Genomic DNA, 14,203 nt, shown 5'->3' with positions numbered 1-14,203 from the left:
AATTGCACTAGAAACAGAGACCCAAGGAGCTAAATTTCAGGCGGATAAAATCAACGCTGCTACAACAGATAAAGAGGACACGATAGCAGGCCATGGTCACTCACCAGCAGGATGCTGTTAAAAAGCATTCCTTGCTGTTGCTCCACAGCAATTTAACATTTTGCTTAAACCTGAGAAGTTTTGGTGTAAAGTACCTTTGTGCAGACAATTAGTACAAGCCACCTAATTAGCTTAGTTATAATGTATTTACCTCAGTGCCAGCTGCTGTTGGGAGCAGGTCAAGATGTCCACCATGACTATATAACCATTGCTTCCCCGTGGAGAAGGATTCCTAGCAGACTTTTAAAAGGGCAAAGAGGCCAAGGCCCAGCAGCATGTCCAATACCATCAGCTGCAAAAGGTACTGGGAATCCTCCACTGCCGCCTTCCCAAAAACAAGCCCTGAGGAGGTGAATCGCCTGCCTTGAGGGGAGGAGGGACCTGGCTCTCCTGTGCCTGATGTCCGTGACCACAAACCCCACTGACCACCCGCTGGCATATTTAGAAAAGGCACGATCTTCTTGTCAGCTCATGAGTTACTACTTTTAGCAAGCCAAGATCTGTATTTGCAGGATTACACACTTCTTTCAAGCTGAGCTGCAGATAATAGAGCTTCCCTAGGCTGTGTAGCTTAAACAGCGGTGGGGAACAAACTCCAACAACAGCAATGGATTTAAGCAATTTACTGACATCTTTTCAGCAGTTTTCACACTATTAGGCTACGACAAAATCATCTCAATTATCACCCTCCTGTAGAGCCACACTGTAAGGCTCGTGCAATGTATAAAGTTATAGGTATTGTAATTTTTTTTTTAATTCCTCAACTTTTTAAGAGACTACAATGATTTATTCCAGAGTGTTTCCTTTTTAAAAAAAGCAAGAGCACCCCCCGCACCAGGGCTGACCTGGAGGTATATGGCCCCCTTTTCAGCACAATACTTAAATAGAGTGCCTTCAAAAAGTATACTCTGCTTATGATTAGGCACCAGCTTAATGAGGCCCTCTACTATGCTGTTCAGGATAGGGAACATTTTGAGACTTCCTGAAGACTAGGAAGTTTTAAAGTGGTTTGCAAAATTTGCAATTACAGCAAAGGTTTGTCACTGTTTTTCCCTAATTGTTTATTTTACTGGGAAAGCAAACAATGCCAACAGAAATACCAACATTTCATTCTAGGAGAAGACCACAACATACCCTATTTATCTTCTGGTTCACTGCATGCTGTATTTGCATTATAACTGTTATTGATGGTCCAGATCTGAGGACAACCTGTCAGATATCTTCAGTGGCACCACATACCCAGACAGAAAACAGCTTAGTGGGCTCTCAATGTTTTTAAGGACTCTATGCAAGATGGTTTGCAATGAAGGGTTTTCCCCAAAGCAAAAAAAAAACCCACAAGGCAATACTAGGTATTGTTTGAAGTCCCAAAACAATCTGATTGTTCAGCTTCCTGCATTATCATGGGGTAAACCCTATAGAAAATGGACATAGGTGCTCTGGTTTAAAAAAATAGCAAGCTTTTTCCTCCCAAACTTTCCTCCAAATGCACTCAATTGATTTTATATCTGTGACTCAAGACCTATCCGAAAGGGTGAAACATAAAGGTAAATATTACCCAAAATATCAAACTATATGTTAAGGCTGATGAATGTTGGTGGGTGCCTCCTCGAGGGGACATGTGGCTCAAGATGGTGCCAAGAAAAGAGTGGGGACAGATGGTAGGGAACTGGGCAGCAGCTGCAAACAGGCAGCATCAAATGAGAGCAACCCTGCTGCATGCTGAGAGAGTGGAGCAATACTGACCTCCTCCTCCTGCCACTTAGGGTGGAGACTGTTCACAGGGGAGCTGGTGGACAGGGGTGATCAGGAGCCCACACATCAGATCCTTCTTGCAGCCTAGATAAACGTGTGAGATACAGGAGATCTGGGCTGGGACCCCAGAGGAATTTTAAGTGCCAGATACTCATTTCTTCATCAAACATAATTGTGAAGAGACCCTTCACTAATCACAGCTGAGGCCCCAAGTTTCGAACCAAACTTTTGAAAGTCAGCACAACTACCTGCCCTGATGCCTACTGACCCTTTGTGGGATCCCAAGAAATCTGAGGGTTCAGCTGCACAGAACTGTCACAGTCGGGGTGGAACAGCAATGGACAATGACAAACACCGAGGTCTTGAAAAAACATGCCACGTGTTGGCACGAGTTTCTGGGGGAGTGCAGAACACTGACTGTCAATCTCTACTAGTATTTCTCTGCAATATAGCAATAAGCTGTGTTGGGGACAGGATGGAATGGGCACTTCATGTATGCGTGCAATTAATCAGTCTCATTGTTTCCCTTAATCTTTAATTATGTCATGGCACTATAAATCTATGAAGGAAAAAATGGGAAGTAACTGAAATCAATGAAAAAGTCTTATGAACATGCAAAGTTATTAGAGAAATACAAGGATTTTAATTAAAGATGCTGGCTCCAAGCAAAAACGTTGGGTTACCCTGATTGATCTAAGCTGCTGGTTCAGCTCTTTCTGTCTCCCCCACCAGGCTGCCGCTTGCCTTTTGCTACTTTAATTGGGCACTTACTGCATAGGCACCTTCTTTTTCTCAGCAACATCAGCTGCACAAAGACTGTATAAATGCAATTATGCTCAAGCCAAACTCCTGTACACGTACACAGTCACGGAGCATTTTACATTTGCTGAATGTTTATGTTTTGGTTTTGATTTAAAGGCTATTTGCCTTTTTTGCATTCCCTCAGTTGGGCCTATATTTTAATTTAGATTTTTCTCTTTTATTTCAGTTATGTTCCTCTAGGACAAAGTGCATAATCTGTCATTTTAAAAAAATAATGTATTCAATTTGTAAAAGCTTCAATTTCTTTTCATATGAAAAGTAAAAAAACCAAACAAATTCTTAACAGATATCAACAGCAAAAATACTAATAACCTATCCATAGATTTTCAAATTTGATTAGTAACTTCCAAAAGCATTTGTTCCTGTGGGTTTTTTTAGTGGTTTACATTCTATTTAGTGGGTGCTCAATCGTCTTTGAAAAATAGATTCTTTTTTAAAGTATTTCCACATTAGCCTTTCCTGACACTGAAACAAAGAATACCATCTAACTTTTAAATGTTCAATATTAATATTTACTAATATTTTAATTATAAAGGAAAAATGGACTGTTAACTGCATAAAACAGTACCCTGAAATTACATCTTCTCTACCTCCTAATGGAAAAGCTTATTTTACATTTCTTATTAACTGTCTTCTTAAATACATAAATTTTCTTGTCACATCTAGAGAGACATTAGGACAGGGTTTGATGCAGGTGGTGTTTCAGATAGAGTTAGAAGTACAGAAAGACGTTGCTGGAAGGCAACATAAGAAGCAGCTAGGTAGATGATATTCATGCAAAAAACAAAAGGATTTTGATTTTTTTCCATATGTAATTTGAAATGAAAGACAAGGATTAAGATCTTTCATTTTTTATCCTTTCCCAGGAAAATAATTTAAATCTTATCGGGGGGGTGGGGTGTCATTAGAATTTTTTGCTTCAGTGACTCCATTAAAAAAATGAAATTATTAAAATGCAGACATGCTTCTGAGTTGTTTCTAGGAACAAAACAGTTTGACACTGGGATGTAGTACTGCTGAAGTATTTTCCTACACGCGTTTGAAAGACGTGTATACCCAAGGTGACTAGGTTAAGGTATGCGCTATGTTTGTGATACCATTCATCCTACCTCCAGCTTGTATCTAAGAATAACATTTATGAGCTTGAAAGCCAGGCGTGTTTTTTAAAGTCAGAAAAGAAGGCAGCAAAAGCATAGCATCACTTGTATTTTTATGTTTTGAGTCTCTACTTACATTCTTTGCTTCAAACAGTTTGCAGAAAAACACGTTTTGAGAAAGCGCAATGAAGAAATGCCCATTGCCAGCCTAATATTCAGTCTTTTCCTTAAATCCTGCTCTTTACCCAAGGTGCAGCAAGGTCAGGGAGGCAAAGAAGAAGTATATGATATAAAATTAACACCTGTCCCTGACAAACAGAGGCTGCAGAGTGTGCTCAAAGGTAAAAGGCTGTAGAGTAGCTATTTCAAATTAGAAATGTGTGATCTGTGTATCTCCCTGGAACTTACATGGCATATGTCTTTCCATAGTTTATTATTTTAAATCCACGGTTGTGCCTTAGCCTGTCCCCACTGTTTGGATTTGAGAGGGCAGTCACTGTGAAGAGAGCGATAGCTGTCACTCCTGGAGCAAACCTACTGTGCAGCTCTGTTAAGCTTCTGACTTCACAACACTGCAGATAAGTTTTGCTCTCTCTGGATTTACTACATTATTCCACCAAATCAGTTTACTTATCTGAGAGCAGTGCTCTGTAGAGGTTGAGACTGTGGGAGCTGATCCTGCCACATGGACTTGTGCAGCCACACAGAGTCCAGTTGGACTTTCCAACTTTACATAAGGCTGGAGGCAAGGCCTGAGGCAGAATCTTCTCATCCTTACATAACCGCCAAGATTTTCCAGTATTCTTGGATAAGCTAAACACAAAAGGTCTAAATAAGTCTACTCAAGTTCAGATGAATTACCCAGGTTCTTACAGACTTAGTAGTTTTAATAGAAAACAGGCCTCTCATTAGGACAGAATAAAAAACAGCATTAATTAATTCTAACCTAACCATGATATTGTATTGGCTTTGTGTGGCAAGGTTTTGGTAGCGGGGGGGGGGGGGGTGGGGGTGGGGGTGGGGGGGGTTACAGGGGTGGCTTCTGTAAGAAGCTGCTGGAAGCTTCCCCTGTGTTTGAGAGAGAGCCCATACCAGCCAGCTCTAAGATGGACCTGCTGCCAGCCAAGGCCGAGCCAATTAGCGATAGTGGTAATGCCTCTGTGATAACATTTTTAAGAAGGAAAAAAAGTTGGGATGGAGAGAAACAGCCACCGGAGAGAGGAGTGAGAACATGTAAGAGAAACAAGCCTGCGGACACCAAGGTCAGTGAAGAAGGAGGGGGAGGAGATGCTCCAGGCGCCGGAGCGGAGATTCCCCTGCAGCCCGTGGTGAAGACCATGGTGAGGCAGGCTGTCCCCCTGTGGTCCACGGAGGTCCACAGTGGAGCAGATATCCACCTGCAGCCCGTGGAGGACCCCACGCCGGAGCAGGTGGGTTCCCGAAGGAGGCTGTGACCCCATGGGAAGCTCGTGCTGGAGCAGGTTCCTGGCAGGACCTGTGGATCTGTGGAGAGAGGAGCCCACGGAGCAGGTTTTTCTGGCAGGACTTGTGACCCCGTGGGGAACCCACACTGGAGCAGTGTGCTCCTGAAGGACTGCACACCGTGGAAAGGACCCACGTTGGAGCAGTTCATGAAGAACTGCAGCCCGTGGGAATGGCCCACGTTGGAGAAGTTCGTGGAGGACTGTCTCCCGTGGGAGGGACCTCATGCTGGAGCAGGGGAAGAGTGTGATGAGCCCTCGCCCTGAGGAGGATGAAGCGGCAGAAAATAACGTGTGACGACTGTAAACCCCATCCCCGTCCCCCTGTGCCGCTGGGGGGGTTGGTAGAGAATCCGGGAGTGAAGTTGTGCCCAGGAAGAAGGGAGGGGTGGAGGGAAGGTGTTCTGAGATTTGGTTTTATTTCTCATTACCTTACTCTGGTTGATTTGTAATAAATTGAGTTAATTTTCCCCAAACTGAGTCTGTTTTGCCCGTGACAGTAATTGGTGAATGATCTCTCCTGTCCTTATCTCAACCCGCAAGCTCTTTGTTATATTTTTTCTCTCCCCTGTCCAGCTGAGGAGGGGGAGCGATAGAATGGCTTTGGTGGGCACCTGGCGTCCAGCCAGGGTCAACCCATCACAGATATAAAATGATTTGGTCAGCTAGGGTTTAAGTTCCTTTCCATTACCTATTCCAGCACATAACCTTGATGTAAGGAGACTTTCTGAGCACTGACTTCTTTGGGGCTCTCATACAGACTGCCAGCAAAGGAAGGAAACGTATCAACTCGATTCAGAGAAAGAAGAATCTGCTTAGCATCACTGTACCTGGTTCATTATACAGTTATTCCTACAACCTGTCCTAAAGCGTTTTTAGTCACACCCACAGATAAAGCTCAATATGAAACAATAATATAAGAACATATTAATTTTAGCGGAGCTGTAACTGTCATCAGCTTTACCAGCAACATCAGCTGATGCTCCTTAATGAAAAGCAGCACCTGGCAAGGTGGCAGAGCCTCTGCAGGTGCAAAGCTCTGTTGCCTGTGCCCCTTGCTTTGCCATGGACAGGAGGTCAGCTTGGATTTCCTGCTTGTGCTCACTCGTAAAACGTTCATGTCAAGCTGTCCGCCGTTTCTAATTTCCTCTTATCTTGTACTCCAAGTAGTCAAAAAAAAAAAAAAAAAGGCATAGTTGCACTGTTCTTAGTATTTCCAACAAAAAAGGCAGATGACATTGAGCTATCATCAGCTGAGAGAGTTAGTTGGTGTGCTCACTTGATAGCCGTTAATTTGTCACAATCCCCTCCTCCTATCTACAACTCAGCCAAGGAAATAAGTACAAGCTAGAGCAGTGCTCTCTGGGGGAGATATCAGCAACTGTTTCATTTCCTATGAAGAGTGACTCCAGTAAAGGCAACCAATTTCCACCCTCCTAAATTTCAAAGAAAGGAAATGTAAAGGATAGTTCTATTCCCTTAAGGGGGGGGAGGGGGGCAAACTTGTAGGAAAAGGCAGCTCTCAATTTTCTGCTCTCTTATATTTGCTAATATTGTGACTGCACTTCTAGCTCTTTAGTGCCTACCTGAAGGAGCTGAAAGCATGCAAGGAAGAAAGTCTCTCGATATAGTTCTTTTTTATTCATTTTAATACTCTCTAAATTCAAGAGGACAGACAGACATTGTGAACAACCCTTCACTTACTACTTCCTTCACAAAAACCTTATTATTCTTTCTTTCAGTACAACTGAAATACATTCCAAAGTTATTATAAAGAGAATAATTCTGCAACATAACTAATATTCCCAGGCTCCCACTGAAATTAAAGAGTATTTTGGCATTAGGAATTTGCAGCATCAGGCCATCATTAAAGATCTCCAAATCTGCCTTGTAGTTTTTTCTATTCCTGAAGTATTCATTTCAGTGTATTCCAAAATAACCATCAATATTCTCAGGAGCCATGCTCTGTGTTGCTGTCAAGAAGTGAAAAGCTAATTCAAGTTAGCTTAAGCATTTTTAGAAAGCACAAGGGAGGAAAGAAAAACATAGATTCACACGGGTGGAAAAAAAAGTAGATCATCTGTTGGTAAAAACATACAGAAAAAAATATCAAATATTTTAGAATTACACTAAAACCAGAATTTATAGTATCCCTCCACAATTAAAAAAAGCAGGATCCCTGTTACATCATTTTTCAGTCCTTTGTTTCTGAGTCTTGCATACTTACAGGTCTGGCAGTGATTCTCTGTGGGTCCCCAGCATCGGCCTGTGCAGGACTTGTGGCATCGACCACCTGCAGGACAGACAGAAAGAGGGAGAGATTAGCAATGTGGCTTCCTTTCATTTCTTCAACATCCAGCAACTGCTGAAGAGGAGGGTCCATCTTATCTTTGGAGGGTTTTTTATGCTTTACCAAGGTTGAAACAGTGCCTGTAAAAAGGCCCAGATAAATAGCCAGAATTGGTGTCAAACATATATGAAATTTGGCTACTTTTCTAAGTGCCCTATACCATAAATACCTCCCTGCTATGTACAATGACTGGGATATTTTAAAACAAAAAAAGATGAACAAGTCTGGAGGACTGAAGAACAATTTCATCACCTAGTGATATTACTATTGCTCTGTATGTCCTATGTAAGACCCACTCATTCTTCCACAGGAGAAGAGATGGCTGTGCTAGAAAGGATATCTATCTATCTCATGTTCAATTTCATCTGAACAGTGGGGCAATACACTCAATGCCTTTGATTAAAAGCCACCCCTCTCCCCAAAAAGCTTGCATAGTCTTCATGTCCAATATCATGGTAAAGGAAATGTGCCCTGTGCAACCATTTAACCCCAGTAACAGCTAAGCTTACAGGACCTTTCCCTTTCTGGCTGCTGGTTCTCTAATTGCCTGTGGTTGAGCTTCTCAAGGAAACTCATGTTCCTTCAGAACCTAGAGGTGATGCTCTACATTGTCCTTCTACATGCTGACTAGTTTAGTCCCTTGAGAGAAGGAACTGTAGGTGCTTTCATTGTGAAATACAGATGGAGGAGGAAGAGTTAGCAATGGTAGCTTTTACAAACTACCTAGTAATTAGTGACTGAAACCCGCTTGGACTGAAGAGGGAGTTGAATTCACATCTCCCATTTCATGGCTAAATGCTGACCACTGTGCGAGGAAATGGAAAGCAGGCAGAAGAACGGGCTCATTTTTCTCTGGCTACATCTTAGGTTATTTGAGAAAACACTCAGTTCCTCACCAGTCCTGACTGTGAGTGAACGGAGACCTCACTCCGCAGTTCCTATCCAGATGTGGCCAGAGCTCAGTTACACTCCTGCTCTTAGTGCTTCTCCCTCCTGAATGTTTCCAGAGTACACACAGAGAGCCTGCCTTACAGCACGCTAGCTGCTAAAACCCAGGTGTGGCAGTGCCTGAGGTGTAGGCAGCCAAGCCCTTTACACCCAGCCAGACCTGAAGGGATGATCTGAGAAACCCAAAGTAAGCATTGTTGAAGACTATGCAGAGTCCTTATCGCTGCGCTTTTGACAACAGAAACCTAACCTCATCTTTGATTAAACTTTTATTCATCACTGAATACTGCTGAGATTCTATTAAGCCAGTCTCCCCTTTGAACCTGATCCAGAAGCTTACCTTTCAGTCCCTGTATTAGCAGCAGCTGCTGTTAACACTGCTCCATTACACTAAATTAAATACTTCTCACATGCTCTGATGGGAGATAGTGTTGGAGAAAGTGCAAAATGTCTCTCAGCTAAGGTTGGATCACCCCAAAATAAAACACTGCTCCTCTTTCAGCAGTGTGCTTATACTTACGAGACATTATACAGCTGAGCAAACCCACTGTGACAATTGTGTAAAGTCGGACTTTCTGTCACTACTTTTTCAAAGCTAGCGTTCTTCCCTCAGCACTTGCACAGCATTCACGGCGCTACTGATGATGTTGTATGGTAATTACCACACTGTATGCCAACTACCTTGTTAAAACTACCAGCTCCTTGCTGCACTCATGTTCATTTAAAGCAATTATACTTGGGAAGTGTTGTTGCTGACATCACCAGCACATAATTTGCTGTCACATTCTGCCATCTGTTTATTTAGATCACAAATGTACTATAACTACATAAAGCAAACTCATTCTGGCTGACAGGGAGGGGACTCCATCTGGCATGAATAATGCAACTTTAATCAGTAATAATGATTATTATGATTATTAAGAGACTGCTGGAACCCTGTGCAGAAAGCAAATAAATCCCTATTCATTTATAAGAATGGAAGTTTAAAAAGAAGGTGAGGTAAACAGCAAACTAAAGGAAGAGTTTTAACAGAGGAGGCTTGATAAGATACAGTTTGTTGATTTTGGTGCTCACTCAGCTGAATAAAAATGATCCCCAGGAACTGGGTTTTATAAACTGGCTATCCCTGACCAACAGAAGAAGCGGGAAGGAGAAAGAGTATGGCCCTAGATGTACATCCAGATAACCTTTCCACCACTTGCTTTGCTTGTTCCTCACCTGAGCTGGAGTGTCCTTGCTGGGGACAGCTCGGGAGGAACTGCAACCCATGAACAACAAAGCCTCCTCTTGCAATACTCTATTTTATGCCTGATCCTTCCTTGTGGTCAAGTCTCATGCCTGGCTAGCTTAAGGGATCTGGAGTTTAGGAAGAAAGCCAGAGGTCTTGCAGCAAGATGCAGTATAAAGCACTGCACAGATCACTTGTAACCACATATTCCTGAGGCAGAATAAGGCAGCAGTTCGGCTGCTTCTTCCTCTTTCCATCCCTCAATTCTATTGCCTTCCAAAACATACTGTATGCACTGGGCTTTCCACTGCAATACATACAGTGAGATAACACAGAAGAAACTTCAAGCATCCCTCCAAGTGATCTCTAACTGGGGACTCCACCCACACTTCTACAAAAGCTACATTTAAAATAAAAATCTTCGTATTCAAAACTTCTACATGCTGAGCTGATCCTCGGTATGCAAACAAAAATGTATTCAGCCACCTCTATTCCTCCTGGAAATAAAAGCAATCCAGCATCTTCAAAAATAATTTTAATTTTTTTTTTTAACCTGCATGTCTGCTTCCTGGTACATGACTTTTTTTGGAGTGTCAGATGATCATTTGCATTTAAATAGAGATATTTAACAATAAAGCAAGAAAAGGCTGCTGGTTTCCTTTTTTCTCATTGGGAACTCAAAAGGGTCTGTTTCATTGTTTTCACTTTTCTTAGCTGCACAGACACAACAAGGAGCTGAGCTTGTAGGCAGCACACCTCTGAATTGCATTGTTACATGTCCTTTTGAAGGTCAAATATACTGAGAATTAAAAACTAAAAAAAAAAATCCCTCCAAATAGTGTGTCTATATTGGTTTGTTTGTTTAAAAAGAAAAATAACTTTCTTTGCTCTCAGTATGAACTGGTCCAGATTCTGCCCTCACATAACTCAGTATTTCACCTGTTTTTCCCCATTGTAATAAGGACGGATTGCTACCCATTAAAGATCAGCTCTGTAAATCTAACACAAAAATAGTCCCATGGAAGTCAACATAAGTAGTTGGGACCATACAGAGCATTCATGTGAGGAACAGGTCTCACGATTAGATTTGTGCATCAGGCTTAAACAATAATAAATCTATTGGCCCTAAGACTGATGATGTCCTTGGAATAATTATACTACTTTTTAAAGATCTTTCTGTATGTATTTCTTAGGATTTTTAGATTGTAGGGAGCTGACAGATTTGAGAAAAAAATTAGCAAATGATTTGTGGTATAAAATAAATTATTCCTGTTATTCCTTGTGTCTCTGAAATATTCTAAACCTCTCCAACATACAGCAGTTAAGGCTAAAAGAAATAACTAACAAAGAAATGGCAAACCATGAAACTGCAGAAGTGTTCTTCCTTTTGTTTTGATGCAGCAGTGAGTAAAGAGGTAGAATCCTTCATCCACTAGTCCTTGACATCAAAAGATGCTAAATGTCCTAAAGTCCTGGTGGCAATCGGTGGGACCTAGGAACACTCAGCAGCAGTAAAACAGCCCATCTGCAACAACTCATCATGTATGTTCTTATTACAATCAAATAGTGATTCAAGAATTAGCTGGAATTTGGCCAAAAAAAAATTTCTGCAGGGCTCTACCTTGTAAGCGCTACCTTGCCCATTCACTTAATTCTTGCACATTAGTGAAGGCATATTAGAAAAAACGGGTTTTTTTTTCTTTTCTAAGTGAGATGAGGAAGAACCTGGAAAAATCTCCTGCCCCATTACAGGTGTGATGCTAGAGCATATTTCTGCTCCTGAATAGTAGCATTGTTTTGCATACACGATGACATTTTTTTCATTAGATTGCAGAGGAGGAGGGAAGGAGTTAAAGGGAGGCTTACGTAATTTTACAGGGCTTGTTATGAAATCTAAGTTTAGAAAGGGCAGATTCCCACTGGAACGTAAGAATTAATTTTGCTTTGGCAAATTTCATGCGGAAAACCAATGGCTCATCTCCTGGACTCGTCTTCCCTTGGCCAATACTACTGCAACAGATCTTCATTATGGACTCTGGTACAGAGTATCATTGTTGTAACTTCCAGGATAGAGTTTTATTTGTGGGAGATGCTTCTGCTCTCCCAGCTGGGGAAAGTCACCAGCAGAAAACATTTCCTCACTAGCTTGGGAAAGACCAAGGTTACTTCATCCTTGTGCTTTCCTGAGAATTGAGAAGGGCTTTCCTTTGGCTCCAGACTGACTTTATTACTTCAGGAACAGTAAAACTGCAAAGGATTAAGTTACTGACAATACATGTAAAATGAAGTCCTCCTCTTAGCTCTCAGCTCAGTGTAGTACAGAGGAGAAACACTGCTTCTTCCCCATCAGCTATGCCAGCTGCATCAAGCAGACCTCTCTCAGCAGGAGAAGGAAAGCAGAAATAAGACATCAAGTGACCTCACTTTGCACAAAGCTTGCATTTACAGATGGTTTCTATCAGGTTAATAAATCATTAATAAATGTTAGCATATCTGCAACACACTGATACTAAAGTGCGAATAAAACACACCCCAAATAAAGTGGCTTTGATGTTTACAAGCCATGGTTATAAGCAGCCTCTTTATTTATCTAACAGTCTAAAATAATTGATTAACTATCAAAACACCTATAAATCATTTATTAGCTTCTGTAAGCTATTTATGAACTCATCTTTTGCCTCAAAAATTCACTCCTACAAAAATGCTAGAGATGCCATCTAGATGTTTCTAGACGTAACTAGCCCTAAGGTCCAAGAAGTTCCAGGTATTCTCTGCAGTAAGAGTCCCAGTCTCTTCTTTCCATTGCTTAAATGGGACAGAAGGTTTAAATATGCTTGCGTGTTTTTTCTAGGCAGCTAAAACTCCTTAGTTTTATGTATGAAGAGATAACAAAATCAAAATATAACTCAAACACCACAGCACAGCATTAATGAGAATTAAAGATACTATTGTTGTGAAGGATTGTTCTGCTTTTATCAGGCTGTAATGCTTTCCCTGTCCTTGTCTGTCTATTCCTATTGTCATTCATTCATTCATTCACACTTCTTTGCTAAGTAAAAATCATTTTGCATTTTCTACCAGCCCTGTGCTAGCTTTCAGATCTCTTCTATTGATTTGAAAGTTAATTACCTAACAAAGACTCACACTTTTCAGGATTTCATTTCTTTATGGCAGAAAAGACACATATAGCAAGAGAAAGTAAAACTTTCTGTAAAAGAAGAAAGCTTCTTACAGAAGTATCTAGTGCTTATTTTCTCTTACTCTCTGTAGAAGCATTATGGGATACAGAAATCTAAGGGTCAATTCCTCTCCTGCTATTGAACTAGGTTGCTTTCACTGATGTCAGCTGAGTTTACCTCGGGATGTAACACGAAATAGTTTTCCAGCATGGGATTAGTCCCATAAAATTCAAGCTTTTCTTTAACAAGCCGTACCTGCACTGATATTGTTACTTCTGTTGTTGTAAATGGCAGCATTTCAGCTCACCTTTCTGTCTCATATCTGTGTCGTTGCTTCTACCTCGAAGTCTCCATGCCCAATAGAGGTACCCTGCACAAATATTAACAGGATCCCTTTATAGTGAAAACTCGCATAGTGTTCATCAATGTTGAATACTTACAGTGTGGAAAAAGCACAGCACCTTTTGTGGATGCTACCATCATCCATAAGTCAAATTTTTCTAGTGCCCACCCCCTAACTGCCAGGTGGGTGCATCCGGGGACCACAGGTGCTCAATATCAGTGAAAGCAAACTCCTTCTAACGTTTGCTTCCAATAGGGACTTCCAATTCTGCCATCCTAGGCCTCTATCTTCCCCTCATCTTCCTCAGTAGATAAGAAGAGAGATGCACACAAATGGAGAGGGACTCAGGCACAGGCAGCTGAAAAGAAACTGGCATGGAAAATAGGTCTGGGAAATGAAAACAATCCAAGAGATATGCCCTGAAAGACAGGCATGATAAGAGATACAGGGACAGTGTGAGGGAGAGTGAGGAGAGGGAACAGAGAGAAAACCGAACCAGCACTCAAGAAAACAAAACCTGAATACCAAAGGGGGACACATTTTCTTGAGTAATGTGGGATGGAGACAAGCCTCGTGTGCGCAGAGGGACCAGGGATCTGTTGAGAACTGCGAAATTACAGAGTATCGCTAGATACGCTGGTGGCAGACAGTTTTGATTTTAAGAGAGATTGGCCACCAGAGGTAAAGGAATAAATGGAAAGTCAAGAAGAGCATGTCAGCAGCACCGAACAGGCTCAGGCCGGTGGATTCATATTTAACGCTGACAGCTCTGAGCTGATAGGAAGCTCACTGTAACGTTACTTCAGCTGCTACAGAAAAATGTCTTCAGGCCGCAGTAATGACTACGGAAAGGGACTTCAGGGGGGTAATGAAGACACTGGTTATTTTTCTCCACTTGGAG

The 14,203-nt window shown here is 41.7% G+C and overlaps 1 protein-coding gene across 4 annotated transcripts in view; it reads right to left on the bottom strand.

The window, feature by feature from the left end:
- ERBB4 (erb-b2 receptor tyrosine kinase 4) overlaps positions 1-14,203 on the bottom strand; it is a 662,107-nt gene that overhangs the window by 197,343 nt on the left and 450,561 nt on the right. For all 4 annotated transcript variants that reach the window (XM_075027921.1, XM_075027923.1, XM_075027919.1 and 1 more), the window contains exon 5: positions 7,482-7,547. In XM_075027921.1, the coding sequence (XP_074884022.1) occupies positions 7,482-7,547 (66 nt within the window). The remainder of the gene's footprint in view (positions 1-7,481; positions 7,548-14,203) is intronic.

The sequence above is a fragment of the Buteo buteo genome, chromosome 5 (assembly GCF_964188355.1).
Source record: "Buteo buteo chromosome 5, bButBut1.hap1.1, whole genome shotgun sequence".
NCBI lineage: Eukaryota > Metazoa > Chordata > Aves > Accipitriformes > Accipitridae > Buteo > Buteo buteo.
Note: the sequence above shows the minus strand (reverse complement) of the source record. Positions and strands in the feature narration are given on the sequence as shown.